The 23,817-nt window shown below is 39.8% G+C and overlaps 1 protein-coding gene across 2 annotated transcripts in view; it reads right to left on the bottom strand.

Moving 5' to 3' along the window:
• Window positions 1-3,217: 3,217 nt before the first annotated feature.
• Window positions 3,218-23,817, bottom strand: part of LOC149141903 (actin-related protein 2/3 complex subunit 5A-like) — a 128,621-nt gene continuing 108,021 nt past the window's right edge. Inside the window, exons 4-5 of one of the 2 annotated variants that reach the window (XM_089446885.1) lie at window positions 20,648-20,719; window positions 3,218-3,662 (exon numbers count right to left, since the gene is read on the bottom strand). In XM_089446885.1, coding sequence (XP_089303011.1) covers window positions 3,527-3,662; window positions 20,648-20,719 — 208 coding nt within the window. In that variant the 3' untranslated portion in view covers window positions 3,218-3,526. The remainder of the gene's footprint in view (window positions 3,663-20,647; window positions 20,720-23,817) is intronic. The other variant, XM_089446886.1, reaches the window with a different exon arrangement.

A 23,817-nucleotide genomic window follows, 5' to 3' on the forward strand; every position in this document is an offset into this window, starting at 1 on the left:
TATGTGTGTTGTCTATTATGCTTCTTTACTGCTTCATTGTCTATGTATTTCGCAATCTTATCGATCCATTGCATACAATAACATAGGCAAATCCATGCACATGAGTCTGTAATACCTTATCAACTGTCTTAGATCTAATATCAGATCATTTGTGTTCTTATTCTTCTTGTTTTGGTAGTTCTTTGATGATTCACAAATATAACAATAAGTAACAAATTTAATGAGTAAAAGAACATCACAAGTAGTTATCAAGTAAAGAGAATTAATCATAATCATAGCCCTATTGAATTCTCAACAGATTGATGGTCTGAACCTATCACAAGATTAAAGGAAGAAGATGGCTCCAGAACATGCAGGAAGAAAGAAAGCTCAATATGATGCGATACAAAGGAAAGAACCATGCAGCTATCTCCATGAAGAAATGGTAGTTGATACACCTATGGAAACAAGCTAAAGAGATTGTGGTTATGACTTCCCAATTGAAAGGAAGTTAAGAATCTCCTCTATATTTGAGAGGGAGTAAAAAGAGTCTCCTTGAATGCATGAAAAAGAGCAAGGATCAATTCCATAATCAAGATGGAAAGATTATTTCCTCTTTGGAGTGATGATGAACATCACATTTGTATTCTCTACTTTGTGTGTCATGCACTTGACTAGGACTAACAGTCGTATGTCTAAGTGAAGGTCGTGGAGGGAGAATGGAGAATGGAGGATTGGATAAGCATCTGTGATTTCCTTGAGGATTGAAACAATCCAAGATAGGAAATGGACCGACACTCTTTGAGGATTGGACAAGTATCCAAGAAAAGAGTGATCGAAGAGGATTAATACTCTTTGAGGATTGGGAATCCAAGATAAGAATAGTCCTAAAAGGACATACCTAGTGAACATTCGGATGGGATATGTACCTTGTAGAGGTAGTGTGGTATCTCACATAAAGCCTCCTAGCATTATGCTCTTGTATAAGAAAGAACCCGTTAAAGTTAAGGCCTTACAATGTTGACAATGTTGTTCATGATGTTTGATGCTTAATGATGGCATACCAATCCGACTCTTCTTATGAGAACTCTTCAGTTTGAGAATAACCTTGTTCCAGGAGTACAATTATGAATACCTCCCTAGTTAAGAGGGAGTGTTGGAAAATGTAACTAGTTTCGGTCTTCAAAATTGTCAATGTACTCATGTCATTGTATATATCTTATATTACAAGAAAAAGAAGAAAGAAAAATATTATTTTAAGCATGGGTTTCATGCTCCAATTTAATGGTCATCTAGGTCACAAGCATGTTCTTCATGCTTCTAGGGATTGTCATGTCAAAAGAACATTTTTCTTGAGTCAAATCATTTGTATAAAACCCTATTGGGCAAGTTGTAATATGTAAAAGAAATTAATTACGAGTCTAAAAAGTTCTACAAGTCTCCTACCACAAGTCGGCCCTGCTAGTGACAAATCGGCCTAAAAGAGGCTATTCGACCTCTTGGAAAGGCTATATATACAAGCAGCTTCGACCTCCTTCATCACCGATTCAATCTCTCAAGAAAGAAGTTTGATCTAGAGCAAGGAAGATCAAGAAAGCTAGAGCAAAGATCAAGGAAGCAAGAAGAAGTCTAAAAGAACAAGGAAAATCTGTTTTGGGCTATATTCTCTGACACGTGTGAGGGTTAGGGTTTCTTCAGGCCGAAAATTGCAGGTTAGAGTTGCAGGAGGCCGAAATTTTCAGATCCAAGTTGCAGGAAGGCTGAAATATTGCCTGGGTTTCGCTTTGACTCTCGTTGACTGGGAGACATAGTCTTGCTTGAGGAAGAAGCTCTTGGAAGATTGCCATCTGCTAGAAGGAAGTGCTTATGTTGTTCTAAGGAACCAAAATTGCAGACTTGAAGTTAGAGGCTAAAGCTAAAGCTGGAAGTCGGTAGACGCAGAAGTGATACTTGTTGACTTGGTTGATCTTTGACCTAATTGGAAGGGTTGACTTGGTGCTTAAAGGAGGACTTGTCTAGGGTTTTGGGTCTTGGTTATCTCATTTGAAGCAAATTCTATAAGAAGAGAAGATATTTTTTGGCCTTTCCCCTTAAAGGGTTTTTCCCTAGCTTGGAACCTAATACTTGTGTTCATTGTCTTTATTGTTTTTGCTCTTGATAACTTTTTGATGAAAATATCTAATAAAGAAACACAAGAAGATAAATAAAGTTCACAAGCAATTATTAAGGTTAAGGAGAAATTGTATTTAATAACTGCCCTATTGTATTCTCCAACAAAAAGTACCTCCCTTGCTAAGAGGGAGTGTTGGAAATATGGTAGTCATGGTCGGTATTTTCATCATGTGAAGAAATAGAAAATTTGAATTTAAATTTTGCCTCCTAAATACCTCAAGTCGGCCTCCTATTGTTTAAGTCAGCTGGGCCCCTTAGAGGCACCCATTCAACCCCCTTTGGAAGACTATAAATATGTGAGCCTCTCCTCCTCATTTGGCACATCGGAGATCTATTGTTCTGTCTTTGTTCTAGCGAAGTAGAAAGAAGGAGGAGGCCGAAAATCTCAGGAAGACTTGGCTCTTGTTTCTGGTCAGCTATTATGTTTTTATTTCTGGATGTATTGATGAACTTTGAACTCTCTCTCTCACAAGGAAAGATTTCTGGGTTTTCCCCTCGTGGATTTTGCCCTGGCCTCAAGCCTAATTTCTGTGTCTCTTGTCTCACTGCCTCATGGTTATTTTCTACTGCTCTTTTCATGTTTAATTGTTGAAATTTTCCTCTCTATAACTGCTTAATTATATTGAATGTTATTGATGCTCACTGATCCTTGGAAGTAGTAACCTGTTGAACGAAATTGTTTTCTAGTTTCTGTGAACCCTAGAAAAATCAGCAAAGCATAACATAAATATTAGTGATGTGATAACTTAGTATGAAAGGAATTATGTGCCACTATTTGAAGGGATCAAGCATCTAGGCAAGAGCTACCTGCAGTCCAAATGTGAAGTTTACATGACACCATATTTGAGAGAAAACTCAGTTTTAAAAAAACTGAGCTTTATGAATTTCAAAAGATAAGCAGAAAAGGTCAAATCTCAACACAACGAGAAAAACAATACTGCATAGATGTTATATAAACTGTCTTGTTCACAGAAGTACACGAAAATGCCAACGTCAAAATGTTAAGCCCAGCAAAGGTTGAGAAATATCATTAGGCAACTCAAATTTCAAGCTATGTTAGAAGCAATAAAAAAGTGAAGTATTAGTAAGGATAATTTCGGATAGTGATTCAATCATTGTCTGCCTCAAAAGTCTCTTCATTGAACAAGAGTGATGCCACAATATACCCATTACCATGTCAAGAAGTACTTCTGCCTTCTGGACCACAACACATCAATTTTGATAAAAGCAAGTTATTGGATGAATAATATAACCGTAAAACGTATGAAGTATTGATGAGGACCTTCAAAGAAACAAGGTAAAAAATATGATTAAACAAGTGCTAACGAATGTATCTAATTGAGACTTCCACAAAAAATCATTTTTCTGAAGGAAGTTAAACAGTGTTTGTAGTATCCGCAAGGGCACGAACAATACACCCGAGACCTGCTTTCTCTGTTAGCTTTTCATGCAGACGAAGACATTGATCACATGTTGGTCGATCTCCGGTTGAAAGGCCCCTGTATAGGTATCTGCGTCATGAATATAGATTTTTTAGCTAACGAACATATAATACCAAGTTTTCAGCAATAGTTCAACAAAGAGAGGCACATGTAGAATTGCAGTTAAATTATCTCAAAATTGGTATTTTCTTATTATTAACAAAATCATAACAGCACCATCTATGTTACCTAAAACAAGAAATGTGAAAAGAAAGACGAAATGGGTTCAGAATAGGAAACAGAAATCCATATGTTTCACAATAAGAAACATTGTAGGGGTTTTCAAAACATGTGTTAATGCAATAAGAAATAACATTTTAAATTCATCCAATTTTTAAAATCAAAAATGGATGTTATACTCATGTTTATAACAAAAACAGGGCCATCCTTAACAGAATAATTCATATTCATAACAGAATGTTTGCAACAATGCAAATACCAGTTTATTTTGCAATCCATAAATGACAACTCAATTCACAAATAGAACAATATTCAGGTTCCATTTCATCCGTTGGCACTAACAAGCCCCAGATTAGTAGTATCACAATTATGGCATTCTAGCATCTCTTTTGCATTAGCTGCAACACTATCAGCAACATCATTCTAAGAACCACGATAAGCCCATGTCTTAGTGGATGCAACCAGGTAGTCTGTTTTTGAACCAGTGTTATCAGAACCGAAGCAAAACCAGTTGGCCTGACCATTTTGGAGGAAATCCAAAAGACTCGTCCAATTGGTTGCCCCGAACCTGAAAAGGCTGGTTTGGTGCCAAACCAGCTAGTTTGTGTATGGAGCCAGGTAGTTCAGTGCCAAACCAACCTTTCCTCACCAAACCAGCTAGTTCTGTTCCATACAATGTGACTAAGGACTCTCGTAACACAAACGAAAACAAAAAATGATTTATAAGTGGCGCAACCTAATATTCAACCCTAGGGCGGCCCTAACTAATGCTATGTAATTAATGGTAATGTTAAATTCTTAGAATAAAAGGATGAAAACGAAAACATCACTATTAATGGTTTCAGAATGTTTGAGAGTGATTACAAATAGATTTGATTTGTTTGTGTATGGAGCCAGGTAGTTCAGTGCCAAACCAACCTTTCCTCACCAAACCAGCTAGTTCTGTTCCATACAATGTGACTAAGGACTCTCGTAACACAAACAAAAACAAAAAATGATTTATAAGTGGCACAACCTAATATTCAACCCTAGGGCGGCCCTAACTAATGCTATGTAATTAATGGTAATGTTAAATTCTTAGAATAAAAGGATGAAAACGAAAACATCACTATTAATGGTTTCAGAATGTTTGAGAGTGATTACAAATAGATTTGATTTCTTTCATATGGAGAAAGTAGAATTTTAGATCCCACTCAAAATCCAACAGGGGCTTGCAATGCTTCCATCATATTCTATCATGAGGGTATGGAACTAGTATTTAATCCAGAGCACCAAGCCCTCTATGTACCTCAATGATGATGGCATTAATAGTTGAATTCCTCGGTCATGACCCTAGTAAAAATTACCCATCTCCCGAACAAAATCACAATTTGACATGTTAATCATTTTCTATCTTGTTTTAATGCTTAGAGGGTGATATTGATGATAAGGATCCCACTATAGGCAATCATTTTGATGAGATGTATGTATTTGTTGTAGCATGATATTTCTTGCATTCTAGAGGTCATCTAGAGCCTATTTATATATTTATTTTTATTCAAAGATGGATTGCAATCAGTGCTATTTTGGTTATATGCACCCTTGCAATATATGTGTGTGTGTGTGTGTGCGTGTTCTTCAAAATTTGAATGTTTATGTATTTTTTGGTCAACTGGTTTTTCGTTCGGTTCTGGTCCAGTTCCCAGTTTTGGGGTTGATCAGTTTGATAATCGGTTTGGTTCTAATAAGTTATAACATTGATTTGAGTGAACATAACAAATCTTGAGCCTTTTGTGAGGTTAGGAAATTCCTCTCTAGTGAATGGATTAAGGAATACTCCACTCAACCTCTCTCACATGCCAATAAACTACTCATGCAGGTACCAAAATGGAGATAGTGTGATTTAGAATTTAATAATAAAATCTTAAACTAGAACTGCAAAATAGCCAACATAAATGTCAATATTTTCTCAAGAAACAGGTTTCTCGTCCAGAAATTGGAAAAGGATACCATAAACAAGCTTCTGGTGTGGTTTTGGTTTTGAGGTGGGTTTCTGCCAGGAATGCACCACCCCCCCCCCCCCCCCCCCCCCGCGCTTGGTGCATTTTATAGTAACATGAAGAACTATCTCTCTCAACTCTTAGAATTTCCAGAATAAAATCTACTTGTATACATCAAATAGTACCCAAAAATGCTATTCACAAAAATTGAGCATAGTACAAATGATATCATGGAGTTTTCCCAAATTGTCATATAGAGGGCCATCATGCCATCTAACAAAAATTCATCAAAAAGTTGTTGAAAAGTGTAGCAAAGAAGGTCTTCTTCTTGACTTGTGCCTTAGTCAAGGAAGACAAAGAGGTGTCTTCTTTTGTCAAGTACGAGTTCTAGCAAAGGATGAGTTAGTTTGACTCATGCACAGAATTGGAGAGGCAGTTGAGTCGATCACCAAGTGCCAGTTCTAATTTGCAAGTGGATGAGTTAGTGAGCTTTAGTTTCAAATTGAGGCAGGAGGAGTTAGAAGAGTCCGTTTGACTCTGTTAACAAATCAATCACAACTCCAACTTCTAAAATACACTTGCCAGATTTAGTATGATTGAATAACATAAAAGGAGGATGAAGGCACAGAATTCAATCAATTGTTTTAAGTGCACAAGGTTGTAAGACAAGACAATAGCTCATGTGTTTGTGAGAAATTGCACCAGGTTGTGTATGAGGAGAGCTTGTTGTGGAACAGCATACCAAGGAAAAGCCTGTATGCAGAGTTGAGACAGAGAATTTCTTTGTGGAAGTGTGCTAGGAATTAGGAGAAATTCCTAGGAAATCTGGGACTCAGATCTGCACTAGGAAATAGGGATTTCTAGCGTTAGGAAATAGGAGCCAGACAGCGGAAGAATTTAAGAGTGGGGTCAGGTTTCTTGCAGGGAGATTTTCAAGCTAGTTTAGCAGTGAGATAAGTGTATTCATTATTAAAACAGATTGCCTTGTAAAGAAATCGATTTTCTCAAACTCTGTCAACAAAATTCTACAGCATAGCAGAGGGTTTTCCCAATTGGGTTCCCTAGAAAATTATTGTGTCTCTTGTGTAATTGTGTCTTTATCTCTGTGTTTAATTCCGCTGCTTTTATTGTTGAGAAATTTTGTGTCTTGGTGAAAAGAAAAGTAGTTTCAAATTGTTGATTCAAGCAGCAAGCAGAATTTCAAGGAAATTCAACATGGTATCAGAGAACAGATCTACACAAATAGCAGCTCACGGAGAAGGGACAAAGGGGCATGTGCACAGAGATTTAAGTCTGTGGTTGTAGGTGGAGGGCCGAAGCCCTAGTCTATGGAAAAGAGGCCCAAATAGCCTCAGGTGTCCATGTAGGGATAAAGGGACGGTAAGGTTCTATTCTGGGTATTTTTGGGAGAAGGTTGAACCTAGAAAGAGGCTAGTACAAGCCTCGGATCATCTGCCAGGAGAGGCAGCAATAATTTTGGGTCTGCATAGAGAAGTCTAGAGAGGTCGAGACCTAAAAGGAGGCCTTTTGTGACCTCAGATTCTGAACAGGACCAGCATATCACTTCAGAACAATGCAAAGGTCTGAAACAGGGTCATTTGTGAAGTTAAATCACTGCTTAGAAGGCTACTTGTGTGTGCCTTAGTACTGTCAACAAGGAGCAGGCTTGTGACAGTGAAGAGGGCAATCTTTTTGAAGAACATAGCTGATCAGATTTGTGAAGGATAGAGATCAGTTTGTGAAGGAGAGTTCTCTGGGTAAGAAGAATGGCGTTCCAAGGGTTGAGATCAGACCACTGTTTAGATGGAGCCTCTAACTTCATCTCATGGAAAGGAAAGATCATGATAGTTTTGGAGGATAATGAGGTGTGAGAATTTGTGAAGCAGGCTATACCACAACCACAAGATCCCCAACAGTTGACCCAGCGTACTAAGAATGATATCAAGGTGAGAAGGATTATTCTAGAAGGGGTCAGACATCATATAGTTCCTCATATCCATGAGAAGAAGACAACTTTTGAGATGTTCAAAACTATTTTAGATATATATCATAGTACCATTGATACCAAGAAGCTTGCTCTTAAGGAGAAGCTAAGGAGTATCCGGATGAGCGCTGGAGAGCCCATCATCACATATTTGTCAAGGTTCACTCAGGTATGAGATGAGCTAGGTGGTGTGGGCATGACTGTACCAAAGCATGACCTTGTGAGTTTTGCTCTTCTAGGACTTCACAAGTCTTGGTATGGTTTCCAAGATGCAGTAAGTGGCAAAGAAAAGTTTCCCAGTTGGGAAAGGCTATGGATTGATGGCATTCAAGAGGAAATTCGGAGAGAGACTAGAGATGGTAGATCAGCTATGACATTGGACGAGGAGAACTTTTCCCTGGCAAACACAGGTAGCAAGGCCAAAGAAAGAAGTGCCAAGGAGAGGCCAAGTCCAGTCAGAAGGGCGAGAAGAAGAAGGATCTAAGCAAGATCAAGTGCTTCCATTGCCATGAGTTTGGACACTATGCCACTAAGTGTCCTAATCAGAAGGAGGAGTCCAGGAAAGATCATGTAGCTGTGTCAGCAGAGGTAGATGCATTTTCTGCCTAGTTCGAGAAAGATTTCTCATTGATTGCTTGCATGGCAAGCTCAGCAAACAACAGTGTATGGTAAATTGATTCAGGAGCATCCTTCCACATGACCGAGAACAAGAAGTATTTCAGCCACCTGAAGGAGGACATGCAGTTTCAAATTGAGCTGGAGATGATGGCATGTATGCAGCTAGAGGAGTTGGAACTTACGACTGAAGTGATGGACTCGCAAAGCATGGTTCAAAAGAACAGGTTTTCAAATCAGATTCCACAGAAGAAAGCAGGGAAGTCCTCTAGTTCAAAGGGAGTAGTTGTAGCAATGGAGAACGTGGTAGTGTTGGAGACAAATCCAGGTGGACGAGGTTCTTCTAGAAGCACCTTCCTCGCTAAGAGGGAGTGTCAAAAAGTCAAGGAAGACCACAAGGTGTCTTCTTTTGTCAAGTACAAGTTCTAGCAAAGGATGAGTTAGTTCGACCCATGCGCAGAGTTGGAGAGGCAGTTGAGTCGATCTCCAAGTGCGAGTTCTAGTTTGGAAGTGGACGAGTTAGTGAGCTTCAGTTTCCGATTGAGGCAAGATGAGTTAGAAGAGTCAGATTGACTCAGTTAAAAAATCAATCACAAGTCCAACATCTAAAAATACACTTGACAGATTTAGCATGATCGAATAACATAAAAGGAAGATGAAGGCACAGAATTCAATCAATTGTTTTGTGTGCACAAGGTTGTGATACAAGACAATAGCTCACGGGTTTGTGAGAAATTGCACCAGGTTGTGTGAGGAGAGCTTGTTGTGGAACAGTATACCAAGAAGCAACCTATATGCAGAGTTGAGACAGGGAATTTCCTTCTGGAAGTGGGTTACGAATTAGGAGAAATTCCTACAAAATAGGGGCTCAGATCTGCACTAGGAAATTGTTAAATTATGGTATGTTCTATGCTTAGAGAAGTTTACTTCTTTTTCTTATTATTATCCACAAATTAGCAATCACATGTACATTAAGTAAATTGCAAATAGAACATTAAACGATCGACAGAAAAACAAGCCAAGACAAGAGACACAAGATGTGGCGGCTAGCCAAGGACAAACCCCAATATGGGGAAACCCTTTGATCAAATCTTCTTTTATCTTCAATAATTCAGCAGAGAGAAATAGTACAAAAATCTAATTTACATCAGCAGCAGCAAACCCTAGATCAGCCCTCAACTAGGGCAGAGAATATCTTGCAAACCGACCGTCGAATCAGCTTGATTCCTTCACCAAAAAATGCGGCCCTCTGAGGAGAGTCAGTTCCACCTACAATGCAGTTCTGAGAGAGAGAAAGATGGTCAACGCTGGTCAAACTTCCGATCTGTAGTTGCAGCCCTAAATTTTGCGTCCTTCCTTCCACACGTGTGAGAGAAGGGTCCCTTTCTACGCAATAGGAGAAGAGCCTCTTTTCTGCGCAGGAGAGAGAGAGATGTGATGAGAGTGAGTGTCCAAATGAGGAAAAGACCTCATATATTTATATACAAATGTTGATGATGAATAGATGCGTCTGTTGGGCTTCTGAGCCTACATGAGTTGTTGGTCGGCTTGATAATTATTCCATAATCAAAATAAATTCATATCTCCATAAATACTTATCGGAATCGGATGATCTTTAGATCAATCCTACACCTCTCAACAAGAGGAATCTAATAAAAATATTATCAGCCATGAATAAGATGACCCACGTGAAGTTTGGCCTTGTTGCCAATTTTAACACTCCCTCTCAACTAGGGAGAACTCCATCTGCAATTCGTCTGTCGGTCGCTACTATTCATCCATCAAATGCACTGCCCTGTACAGCTTGACCCCTGCTCCATTCTGCCTGCTCTGCTCTGTTCTGTTCTGCCCTGTTTTGATCTGCTCTACTCTGCTCTGTGTTGCTCTGCTCTGCTTTGTCCGAATTATGGAGAAGAAGAAATGATCGAGGATGTATCATACCATCCTCCACTGACTCAAAGTCAGTCTCATAGTGTGTACCACTAGTCCCAGACCAATCCTCAACCGACCCAAAGTTAGTGTCATAGTGGGTACAACTCCTACCACTGGTCCCAGACTAGTATCATTGATCCCAGATCAATGAAGGTCATCCTAGCATAGGGAGTACGGTAGATACAGCGATACGGCCATCGTTACTACTATGGTCCCTATCCTCATTTCCCTACTCATTGATCAGATGAGAGGTACTTCCCATGAGTCCCAGACTACATGGGTAGGATGCCTCGACAGGAGAACTAATCATCCTGTCCACAGGAGAGCGAATCATCCTGTCCCACAAGAGACCGAATCATCTTGTTCCACAAGAGAGCGAATCATCATGTCCAGTGGATGCCATGGAGAACTAATCATCCTGGCCCACAGAAGAGCGAATCATCTTGTTCCACAATTGCCATGGAGAACACATCATCCAAGCGTCACAGGAGAACTAATCATCCTACTACACAATCGTCATGGAGAACACATCATCCAGACATCACAGGAGAACTAATCATCCTGCTGCATAGTCGCCACGGGGTGTCACCGGGAAAGTTTGATCCTTTTACCCTGTACAAGGTGCACCACCAGGGGATGGTGAGTCACCCTGTGGTCATATCTTGCTCCAAGAAGTACCCCACGCCCCCCCAGAGCTCCCAGAGCTTAATACATCATACAGGACCCTCATCAAAGGGTCTTTGAACGACACCAAGTCGTTCTTGGAAAGTCAGCAATTTGACCTTCCCTAGGGACTTTGTCAAAGTGTCGGCGACCTGTTCATCAGTACCGGTATGTTGGAGCCTTATTGCTCCTCGTTGCACCATATCTCGAATATAGTGGTACCTGATATCGATATGCTTGGAGCGGTCATGAAATACGGGATTCTCTGACAAACGAATCCCACTCTGGTTGTCACATAGGATCACAGTGGTATCCAATGTAAATCCAAACAGCTCACTGAAGAGCTTTCGTAACCAGACTGCCTCACAGGTGACCATGCTAGCAGCAATATACTCTGCCTCGGCAGTGCTCAAAGCCACCGACTTCTGCTTCCTGCTCATCCAGGATATCGAAGCAGATCCCAAGGAGAAACAGCACCCAGAAGTGCTCTTACGGTCCACCACATTGCCTGCCCAATCAGCATCAGTGTATCCAAGTAGTCTCACATCTTTGGCAGTGTATCTTAACCCATAAGTAATTGTGCCACGAAGATATCTCAACAGATTCTTGGCACCAATCCAATGTATGTGGTGAGGTTCAACCATATGTTGACTCAACGTGTTGACTGCAAAGCATATATCTGGACGGGAGTTCACTAAGACCATTAATGCTCTGACGAGTTGACGATACTCGGTGGAATTTTGTAAAACAAGTCCAGCAACACTACCGCTTAACTTCTTAAAGTCAAGCTCCATCAGTGTAGTAACAGGCTTACAGTCCACCATACCGAATCTTTCCAATATCTTCACCACATATTTTCCTTGAGATAGGAAAATTTCCCTTGGCTTCTGCCAGACTTCAAGTCCTAGGAAATAGTGCATCAGTCCTAGGTCCTTCATTTCAAATTCAGAAGCCAACTCCCTCTTACATTTGTGAATGAGAGGGTCTGCACTTGTTAGAAAGAGGTCATCCACATACAGCACCAGTATGAGAGGTTTGTCATCTTCAACCTTAAAGTAAAGGTTAGGATCGGCTTCACTCCTAGTGAATCCCAGCTTCATCAAGTAGCTATCGATCCTCTCATACCATGCTCGGGGTGCTTGCTTCAGCCCATAGAGAGCCTTCTTCAATCTGCATCAATGTTGCACGAAGCAAGGACGAAACGGGGACGTTTTTTGGAAGCGAGGACGCAAAAGCGTCATTTTCCAAAAATCTAGGAAGCGAAGCCTCTGCTATATTATTATTATTATTATTATTATTATTATTATATATATATATATATATTTATATTTTTTTGCATTTATACTCAAAACAAACATCCCAAATACCAAATTAGTTGTAGAAGACATGAAAACATGCATATTTTTGCATAAATCAAGATAAATATAGCATCCATTGTACATTAATGATTAATTATTCGAGCATCAACCATCTAGAATCTAGATTCTTCTCCTCTTGTCTAGCCTTTGCCTCTACCTCGATTGTCTAGGGATATTAGTCAACATTGCCCAATTTTGATCAAACTACCTAATTCAAGACTTAAAATATGGTAGAAAAAGCTTAACATGCTTGATCGATGATTTTGACTTGATTGAAAGGTAATTTTTTGCTAAGGGCGTGACAAAGGAGTTCAACAATTAACACCACCAACACTAGGGTACATATAGGGCTTGGTGCTCTTGATTAAACGCTAATCGCATACCTTCATACTTGATATAATCTAATGAAATGCCACAATCCCATTGATCCTGAATTACTGAAAACTATTAAGTCTGCTGAATTTTGAATAGGATATGAAATTCTACTTTCTCCATATGAAGTCCAATGAGGTTGGAACCACTCTCAAACATCCTGAGTCATTTCATGGTAATGTTAAAAATCTAAGTAAAAGAATGAAAATGAAAAATAAAGGAGAATGTCACTTTTACTTTAAGAATTTAACATTACCATGAGGGAGCATCTGCTATATTTATATTTTTTTTTTTGCCTTCATTCCTCACCCTAACCCAAGGTGGACCCACCCCCAATCTGCAAACTCACCTAAAATTAAAAAAAAATGATTTTCTAGACAGCGCGGCGCACTTTTTGGAAGCGTGTACAGAACCGTACAATTCGCCCTCTGAAGTGCTGCGCTTCGTACGGCCGAAGCACTGTACGAAACACGCTTTGAAGATTCCGAAACGCGGTTCAAAGGGATGCTTCTGGAATTTCTAGGAAGCGTCAATATCAGTCCGAAACGCGTTTCCAAATTTCGGAACCGCGCTTCCGGAGCCGCTTCCTGGACGCATCCGTATGGACCGTGCTTTGGGCATTAGATCCGGGGGGGGCGTTTCCTGCAACATTGACCTGCATACGAGATTTTCGATCATAAATCTCAAATCCTTCGAGTTGCTCCACGTAGACCTCTTCTTTGATCGAACCATGCAAGAATGCGGTCTTGACATCCATCTGATGTAGGTTCCATCCTTGTGAAGCCGCAAGGGCTATGATCGAGCGAATGGTGGTATATCTAGCAACAGGTGCAAATATCTTGTCATAGTCTATACCTTCCTTCTGGGAGAAGCCACGAGCGACAAAACGAGCCTTATACTTTTCCGTACTTCCATCTGTTGCATGTTTTATCTTGTAAAGCCATTTAGAAGTGATAATTGTCTTGTCCTGTGGTCTAGGAACTACTTCCCAGACATCATTCTTCATAATAGACTCATATTCTTCGGTCATAGCATCCTTCCATACTTGATGCTTGACGGCATCTGAAAATGATGAAGGTTCATTTTGTATGATCATGCTCATGATGGTCAGGTATCCCTGATACCTGTTAGGTTTCTTACTTTCACGGAAGGTTCCTCGGGGTGCAGTGTGTCCTTCAGCATCATCGAGTAGCCCCCTAAGCCAAGAGGGCCTCTTCCTAGAAGAGGAAGGCTCAGGTGGATCAATAGGATCCATGGGTTCATCCACATCGGGCATTGTTACATCATCTTTTTCTTTTGGTTCCCTGGTGTCAGCATCTTGAAAGCTCCTCAAAGTAGGAAGATTGTCCACCTTGCTGAGAGCCATATCTTCGTCAAAGGTGACATCATGACTAATCACGACTTCCCTTTGACCGGCTACATAGATTCTATAGCCCTTAGTATTTTCACCATAGCCCACGAAGATTCCTTTCTTTCCAGATGCACCCAATTTATTCCTTTTCTCTTTCGGCACATGAAAATATACAGGGCTTCCAAAAATTCTAAAATGAGATACATCAGGTTTCTTACCGGTGAACATTTCTTCAGGAGTCTTGGAACCCAATGCTTGATGAGGGCATCGATTTTGTACATATACGGCGGTGTTTGCAGCTTCGGCCCATAGAAACTTCAGAAGTCTTTGATCATGAAGCATGGCACGAACAGCTTCCATAATCGTACGGTTTTTCCTTTCTGCCACACCATTTTGTTCAGGAGTATATGGTGTAGTAGTCTCCCTCTTAATGCCAGCCTCTTTACAAAAGTCATGAAACTCGTTAGATTCATATTCAGTCCCATTATCAGTCCTTAAGATCTTGATCTTCTTTTCGGTTTGATTCTCGATCAAGGCTTTGAAGTGTCGAAACCAAGAGAACACTTCATCCTTCTTTTTCAAGAAGTATATCCAAGTCTTTCGAGAATAGTCATCTGTAAAAGTGAGGTAATATGAATATCCTCCCAGGGAGTTCACAAGCATTATACCAGATATGTCTGAGTGAACCAACTGTAATATATCAGAGGTCTTGCTTTGGCTTGAGGGGAATGGTCCCCTTTTGAGCTTTCCTTCGGCACATCCCGAACATACACCTTCTTTCTCTACTCGGAATTCGGGCATCCCTGTCACCATTTGTCTTACAATGGGTAGAGCTTTATAATGAAGGTGGGCAAACCTCCGATGCCAAAGTTCGGACTAAAGAGATGTATCACAAAACATGACACCTAGCAGCTTCCACCGACTTGATATAATGAATCAACTTGAAACCCAAGAGTGAAGGCATCTTTAACATTGTTTTTCCATACACGTACCTTACCATCACTGAAGGTCACCTTGTAGCCTTTGTCTTCCATTGTCGAGATGGACACCAAGTTCTTTTTGAGGTCAGGTACATATAATACATCCTGTAAGTGGATCGCATTACCTTGATTCAATTTAAGAGAGACGTTGCCTACACCTTTCACGGGATATTTCATGTTATCTCCAAGGACAATTTCTAGGTTAGTTTCTTTCTCTATCAGATTATGGAGAACTTCTTTGTAACCAGTGAAGTGTCTTGAGGCACCACTATCAATAAACCAATTTCCCAGCGAGTCCGGAGGAGCAGAGGTAGATAGAGCAACTGGTAGATAATATTCATCCTGATTATTGTTAACAATGTTAGATTCATACCTGGAATTTCTAGCCTTCTTGAATGGTTGTCCTCTTCCTTGATTTCCAGCACTCCTTTTACCTCTGCTATTAGATTTTCCATTCCTTTGATTGCCATGAGAAGGATTTTGATCATCGTCTTGGTGAGAGTTCCTTCTATCAGGGCATTCCCTTGCGTAGTGACCTGCTTTATCGCAAATGTAACATCGTCCTTTTCTTCCACCCTTAGGTCCAGCCTTTCTTTTTAATTTAGTCCCGGAATTATTTCTTTTCTTAGCATGAGAAGAAAAAGCAGCAAGAGGACCTTTAGGCATGGGCATTTCTTGCTCTTTTATCCTTGTTTCTTCTTGAATGCATCTTGCCATTAATCCCTCGAAACCAGGAATTATGTTATTATTGAGAAGAGTAGTCCTGAACACATACCATTCGGATGGTAATCCTCCAAGAGTCGTGAGTGCCATTTCCCTATCAGTAATAAACTCCCCAATAGATAGGAGATCATTCTTGATCTCGGTGATTCTTAAGAAATATGCTTGCATACTCTCATCTTTGCCCTTCTTAATTTCCTTCAGCTTATTTCTAAGAAACAAGACTTGATTTGCATCATTAACTTTAAATAAACTCACCAGTCTATCGTAGATTTCCTTGGAGGTGTTCAGGTCAGAGATGTAGGCCACCAAGCGCTTGTCGATAGAGTCCCGGATGATCTTTTTTGTTTTGACTTCATCGGTTTTCCATTTGTTCTTGGCAGCAGCGAGTGCATTTGATGGAGGCTCAACAATATTGCCTCTCACATGGTCCAACACTCCTTGATCTTCTAAGGTTAGATTGAGAGACATCTTCCATCCGTGATAGTCAGACTTCTCACGGAGCTTGTCTTCGGCAGGGAAGAGTGTCGAGGACCCCATAGTTCTTTTAGGTAGCCTTGCCAATATTCTCTTCGGTGATTGCTCTTGCTCTTGCTCTTGCTCGGGCTTTGTCTTCACCTCAGCTCTGATACCATGTTAAATTATGGTATGTTCTATGCTTAGAGCAGTTTACTTCTTTTGCTTATTATTATCCACAAATTAGCAATCACATGTACATTAAGTAAAGTGCAGATAGAACATTAAACAATCGACGGAAAAACAAGCCAAGACGAGACACAAGATGTGGTAGCTACCCAGGGACAAATCCCAATATGGGGAAACCCTTTGATCAAATCTTCTTTTATCTTCAATAATTCAGCAGAGAGAAATAGTACATAAATATGATTTACATCAGCAGCAGCAAAATCTAGATCAGCCCTCAACTAGGGCAGACAATATCTTGCAAACTGACCGTCGGATCGGCTTGATTCCTTCACCAAAAAATGTGGCCTTCTGAGAAAAGTCAGTTCCACCTACAGCGCAGTTCTGAGAGAGAGAAAGATGGTCAACGTTGGTCAAACTTCCAATCTGCAGTTGCAGTCCTAAATTCTGCATCTTTCTTTCCACACGTGTGAGAGAAAAGTCCCTTTCTGCGCAGTAAGAGAAGAGCCTCTTTTCTGCACAGGAGAGAGAGAGAGAGATGTGATGAGAGTGAGTGTCCAAATGAGGAAAAGACCTCCTGTATTTATATACAAATGTTGATGATGAATAGATGTGTCTGTTGGGCTTCTAAGCCTACATGAGTTGCTGGTCGGCTTGATAATTATTCCATAATCAAAATAAATTCATATCTCCATAAATACTTATTGGAATCGGATGATCTTTAGATCAATCCTACACCTCTCGACGAGAGGAATCTAATAAAAATATTATCAGCCATGAATAAGATGACCCACATGAAGTTTGGCCCTAGTTGCCAATTTTAACAGAAATAGGGATTTCCAGCGCTAGGAAAAAGGAGCCAGACAGTGCAAGGATTTAGGAGCTGGGTCGGGTTTCCTGCAGGGAGGTTTTCAAGCTAGTTTAGCAGTGAGATAAGTGTATTCTCTATTGAAACAGATTGCCTTGTAAAGAAATCGATTTGCTCAAACTCTGTCAATAAAATTCTACAGCATAGCAGAGGGTTTTCCGAGTTGGGTTCCCTAGAAAAATTTATTGTTTCTTGTGTAATTGTGTCTTTATCTCTATTTTTAATTCCGCCGCTTCTATTGTTGAGAAATTCTTCATTCAAGCAGCACGCAGAATTTCAAGGAAATTCAACAAAAGTTGACCAACAAACTAGCCATGGCTTGTTCATACAAGAAAACCAAAGAAGAATTTGTCCACAATAGCTTACAAGAATTAAATCTGATCTATGTTTTACAAAAAATAAAGACATGTTTCTCTAGTGGAACTGCCATTTTTGGATAGCTTGGAATGTTTATAGCATCCTCTGGTCATCCTACAAGAACCTTTCGATCTCTCCTCATCTCCAACAAATTTGGGATGAAAGGTACTTTCCATGAATACGTATTCAAAGGAGAAAACCAGAGCAAGGAACTTGATGTTAGTTTCTAAAAGAATGCATGTGCACATACAAGTTAAACAAAATGGTGGAGAGAACATGAGAAAATATTTTACTAAAGCTGCAGCAATAATAAAACAGATGGCTAACTAAAGGCAGGCTGCCCATATACAGGTTTACATACTATAATCTCTCAAACATACCGTCCCTTGGGTACATTGATCCAAATGGGGAATACATTTACAAAATGCACAACCACAACACAACTTGCAGAAAGTTTATTTCACCATAAATAGCCTCAATAATTGGCACAACTTATAAATGGCAGCAAATCAACTCTGCCGTTTATTAATGGAGAAAATGTGCATTATATGAACAACATGAAGCATCCAAGTATCAGCAACCCATATTTAATGTCATATTCAATATAAATAGCTTAGCCAAGGGAAGACAAAGTGTTTAGTCTCATCTGTTCATATTCCGTATAATGCAACAATATTAAAAATTTGGAAAGAGGAAAACACAGGGTCGATGAAAGACAATCCTTTGTGACAGTTGGAAAACCATGTGATCTTCTGATTTGTTGTCTAACTGCCAATGCACTCTACATTGTTCTGTTGCAATACCTACAATAGTCTGCCACAATCGGGTCACTACATGAGTACTTGACCCAACTTTTAGCACATCCTCTGACACAGTGACTGCTACCACTCTGAAATTTCACGAGGAATGTTCACTATGATATGTGACTTGTGCCTATCATTGCACAACTCACTTTTGAAATAGTGGTCATACTGCAACGAATTTTTTGTTGAACTTCTTCTCAGAAAATTCAGATTATCATAGACACAGTCAACCTCTGATCTCATTTAAAATCAAATATCCCCACTTAGAAGTTGTCAGTACTCCACAACTGTCCTGCAGTTGAGGAAGCTTCTTCTTGATTTGATTTGATCAAGGGCAGTTTTCCTCTGAGCCCATTCTTATAAAGTTGCACAGTTCCCTATTTGGTTACCTATTCTTTGCACTACAGAACTATGTCGTTTTCCACTGTTGTGGCAAAATTAAGACAAATTCTACAGAGAATGATGCAATTGACTCCTCTTCATCTTCATTAAGCATGGATGGCTTGTAGAGCTTCAATAAAAGCTATAGACTGTGTTGAACAGTAGATGGATCCCAATGCACAATGGCAAATCCAACTTAAATGCCTTCTCTCAAATCTACTGGACGATTCTCTATGAACCATATATCAGAGTTTTTTGCTTTCTCTCATTCTCCTTTAAGCACTATTTTTGAAGATCACTAATGCTTTGTCTCCCGTGTGAAATCAATGACCTATGTGATGTTGAGCATGTCTAACCTTATGCTACTGTTGACTCTTTTGCAAGGCTTCATGAACATGATCAAGTATTTTTGGGATGTCAACAATGAACCTTACGACTTGCCCACGTGCATCAACCTCCTTTCTCATTGTTGCCTTGGCATTGGGACCCAACATAGCTAACGGACACCTGGGCAGGAATCTAAGGTACACCTCAAATGGTGAAGTACTGATCACATTGTGCATTGCAACATTATTAGTATATTGCACATGCAGTGGGGTATCTAAAATGTGCAATGAGGGTGTAATAAAGCAGCAGTTTCGGACCGCTAGATGATGGTCATGCTCAATGAAAGAAAAAACATCGTATCAAAATTGTAATTATCATCAAGAGATGTATGACAAGAGTTATGTGTTTGTAATGGTATGCCAAGATAAAGCCAAATGTACTGTCACTGTTAGAGAAAAATGAGGACAGCAGGCTTATAGTGTATGACAGCAGAGTTATACCATTCAAAGGGAACATACTTATATCATTCGACAGTGATATTCAATGTAAATTCTTCAACATGAAAACAGAGATCCCTTAGGTGATTAGAATGTGAAATTGTATGATGCAACAATGATCATTCCCAATCTGTAAAAGTTTAAAACACAGAAAAATAGTAAATATGCATTGTTTAGAACACTTTTGCCACTGTACATTTAGAGCAGATTATAACCATCAAAACGGTAATCCTTTAACAGCATTCTAAGCATATTACCACAGGCTTGTTATTATGAGGAGCATATTTAGAACTAAGCTGCACAATATGTGGAAATGGGAACATGTATCTGAGACAGAAACACGCTAGAAATGTGACCCCAAAAAATTAGGAAACTGGGGAATGCAGGCTATATATATATTTCATAAAATTATACTGAAACTTTAAAAGAAAGCATTCAAGTTTTACTTTTTAAAATTATAATTTAGAATACAAATATAGATTCAAGATTCAAGAATAAATGAGCACATGCCAAGGTCCAAGAATATTTAAATGAGAAACATAAAATAAATTGGACAAGTGATACATCATACAAGTAACATAATGCAAGCAATAAACTTCAAAAACAGCCTTTATTATTTATAAATGAGGCTATATATCCAAAATTAGCCTCTATATATGAGCCTCAAGGCTACAATGTTACATGTATGAACTATGAACAATGAACATAAAAACTAGTAAAGCCTAAAGGGCCAAGGCTAATAGTCATCATCCTGTTCTTCATATTCGTCATAGAAAATAGAAGAAGAGGCGCATTCAACAGTGCAATGTGGATTTGTAGAAGTATTTCCAATTCCACTTCTAGATTTATCAATATTCAATGAAGCAAGAGAGATGTCAAAGTCAGGACATTCAGGATCCACATCCCATTCTTTACAAGGCCCTCCACTATACTCTGGAGCACTACGAGATGTGAGGCAAAGGTTGGAATGTACATAAACAAGATCCTCAACCTTCTGCAAACTCACCCTGTTGCACTCCATTGAATGAATAAAAATATAGGTGCTCCAATTTCTTTTTGTTGATGATGAGCTAACCACCTGTGAAAGAATACAAATGGAAATGCTTTACAGATGTACACCACTTTCTCCATGACAAATCCACCATCTAACTACACTCATGGTGCTCCTCTCATCCAAAGTTGTAATATTTGAATACACATCCAAACCAACAGCAAAACTAGCAAATGTTAAATCTCCTAATACCAACCCAAATTTGTTTTCTCACAACAATTATTTATACCCGAAAACTAATTTTATTATCCAAATAAATTATGAATTGTTGAAAAATAGAATTATTGGTATTTTAAGTTTTAACTTCTATAAATTTATATATGCAATAGAAATAAAACCAGAGAGAGATCGATCACACATTACAACATATAAACACCCACAACAATTCTCCTTCATTAATTAATCTCAGGAAAATCAGGGTTTCAACCCACAAAGAAATTACAAGGAAATATGCATTGACCGGAACCTGTAACTCGACCCCACTGAAAGAATTCAGCCCTAGGAATTTTGGCCCACTGGAAATTAGCCTTTGAAGAAATTCGGACCAGAGATTTTCAGCCCACTTCTCACCAGCAACTCAGCCCTACGCCTTCCCCTGAAACAACCTCTACGCTTCATGGAATTCGGCCCTCGCAAATTGGCCTCTCCAACAATTCAACCTCCTTCTCACTTCAGCAATTCAGCCTCCTGGAAATGCTCTCGAATCCACCTACACTCTTCCTCCTCTATGCTACAATCTAGTTGAGCCTCTCGCTCTAGAGAAAAAATTATTGTCTCCACTTGTATCTTCACCTCTCCCTTAGGTTTATTTTATAATATTCATCAAGCCCAAATCCCTAACCCTAATCTCCCTTTTAGAAGATCTAGGAGATCAACAGTTGAAACCATTTCTAATACATTTAAATAATTTCATTATTTTTCCTTTGAAATTGACTTAATAGTCCACAATAATTAATTGACTTTAATTATTGTACTTTTCCTAAGTTAGACTTAGGAAAGAACACATAGATCACTTACTCCATCAAGCAAGCACCTAAAGAGGAAATAAATCATCTTCTACATGCTAAGACACCAAGCCTATGCAAAAGACCTTCCAAAGCTACCATAAGCTTCAACACTCCCTCCGAGCAAGGAAGGGATTTTCCACTACCCCAGCATGTCTCTGTACTTCACAAACTTCCCCTTCACTAGAGACTTAGTGAGAATATTTGCCACCTGCTCCTCTATGGAACTGTACTACAATCTCACAACACCTCTCTAGACTCTGTCTCTAATGAAGTGATATTTGATCTTGATATGCTCGGACTGATCATGAAACATTAGATCCTCGAAGAGTTTGATGCAACTCTGATTGGCACAGTGAATCATTGTTGGCGCCATCTCAAGACCAAATAATCCTGCAAGCATATTGTGAAGCCATCCAACCTCACAACTCGCCATACTATTGCCATGTGCTCTACTTCTACTAAACTAAGTGTCATTGATTGCTACTTTCTACTTTACCATGAGATCATGGTTGATCCCAAGTTGAAACAACATCCAAACATGGTCTTTCTGTCCACAGTACTCCCAACCCAATCAAAATTTGTGTACCCCTGCAACTCCACTCCACCAACTCCAACATATCTAAGTTCAAAGTCCATTATACCTCGTAGGTATCTCCACACATGCTTTGTTGCCACCTAATCAACCTGTCTTAGCTCTGCCATGAACTGGTTGAATATGTTCACAACAAAATAGATCTTTGGCCTCGTGTTGACTACATACAACAAGGAACCTATCAGTTGCCTATACAATGTGGGATCCACCAACTAGCCCTCAGAAGCACTCAGCTTTTTCAAGTTATTGATCATCGATGTAGACATAGGCTTGCAATCCTCCATCCTGAACCTCAACATCTCAACTGCATACTTGCACTACCCAAGGAAAATCTCTCCTGGATGTTGCCACACCTCTAATCCAAGAAAGTAATGCATCAAGCCAATCTCCATCTCGAACTTTGAGGCAAGATCCTCCTTACACATGCCTATGAGCTTCTTTGATCCTGTCAAAGAAAGATCATCAACATAAAGTACCAAGATGAGTGGCTCACTCTCAACAAGTACATAGTACAAGTTGGAGCCCGCCTCACTCTTGGTGAAGCCCAAACCAAGAAGATATCCATCGATCTTGGCATACCATGCACGTGGAGCCCGCTTCAACCCATAAAGGTCCTTCTTCAACCTACATACATGAGACTCTCACCCATGTGTCTCAAAGCCCTCAGGTTGCTCAATATACACCTCCTCCTCAATCACCCCATTGAGGAAAGCAGTATTCACATCCACTTGATGTATCCTCCACCCCATCTCTGAAAAACTAGGCATGACTGCTCTAATTGATGCATGTATGGCAACAAGTGTAAATGTCTCTTTGTAGTCCACTCCCTCCTATTAGGAGAACCCTCTCACCATGAACCTCGCTTTGTACTTCTTGACACTACCATAAGCTACATGTTTGACCTTATAGATCCATCGAGAAGTGACCACAGAATTTCCCTCCAAGCCCAACACCATGTCCCACACATCATTCCTCATGATAGAACTATACTCCACCACCATGACATCCCCCAAGACCTGCACATCTGCATCCTCCTTAAAAGTGGAAAGCTCGAACTCACTAATGTTGCTCGACAAGGCCATATAACTAGAAAATATCACTAGTGGTTTGTTTTGCCTAAAGGTGTTGCTATGATTCTCCAAGAAGAAACATCTCACTCCTCCTCCATATTTACAGGTTGTGTCCCTACTATTGATGTTGTTCGTCCATGCTCAACCTTAGGAGCCTCTTGCTCCTGATCATTTACCTACTGGCTCTTTCTCATGAGACCTCCTAAATATCCTTCCCTCCTAAAATCTGACATCTCAACTGACGATAACTTTGCCCTGGAATGTGGACTCGATAGGCCTTTGAGACCTCACTGTAACCCACAAATATGCCCCTTTCTGACAAGGGCTCCAGCTTAGTCCTTTTCTCCATAAGAGTGTGAACATAAACTAGACTATCAAAGATGCGCAGATGACTTATCTCTGGCATCACTCCTGTGAACATTTCCTCATGAGTCTTATCCTCCAACACTCTATGAG

The sequence above is a fragment of the Pinus tabuliformis genome, chromosome X, assembly GCF_031772625.1.
Source record: "Pinus tabuliformis cultivar Carrire ecotype Pingquan chromosome X, CPIR1, whole genome shotgun sequence".
In the NCBI taxonomy this organism is placed as follows: Eukaryota; Viridiplantae; Streptophyta; class Pinopsida; order Pinales; family Pinaceae; genus Pinus; species Pinus tabuliformis.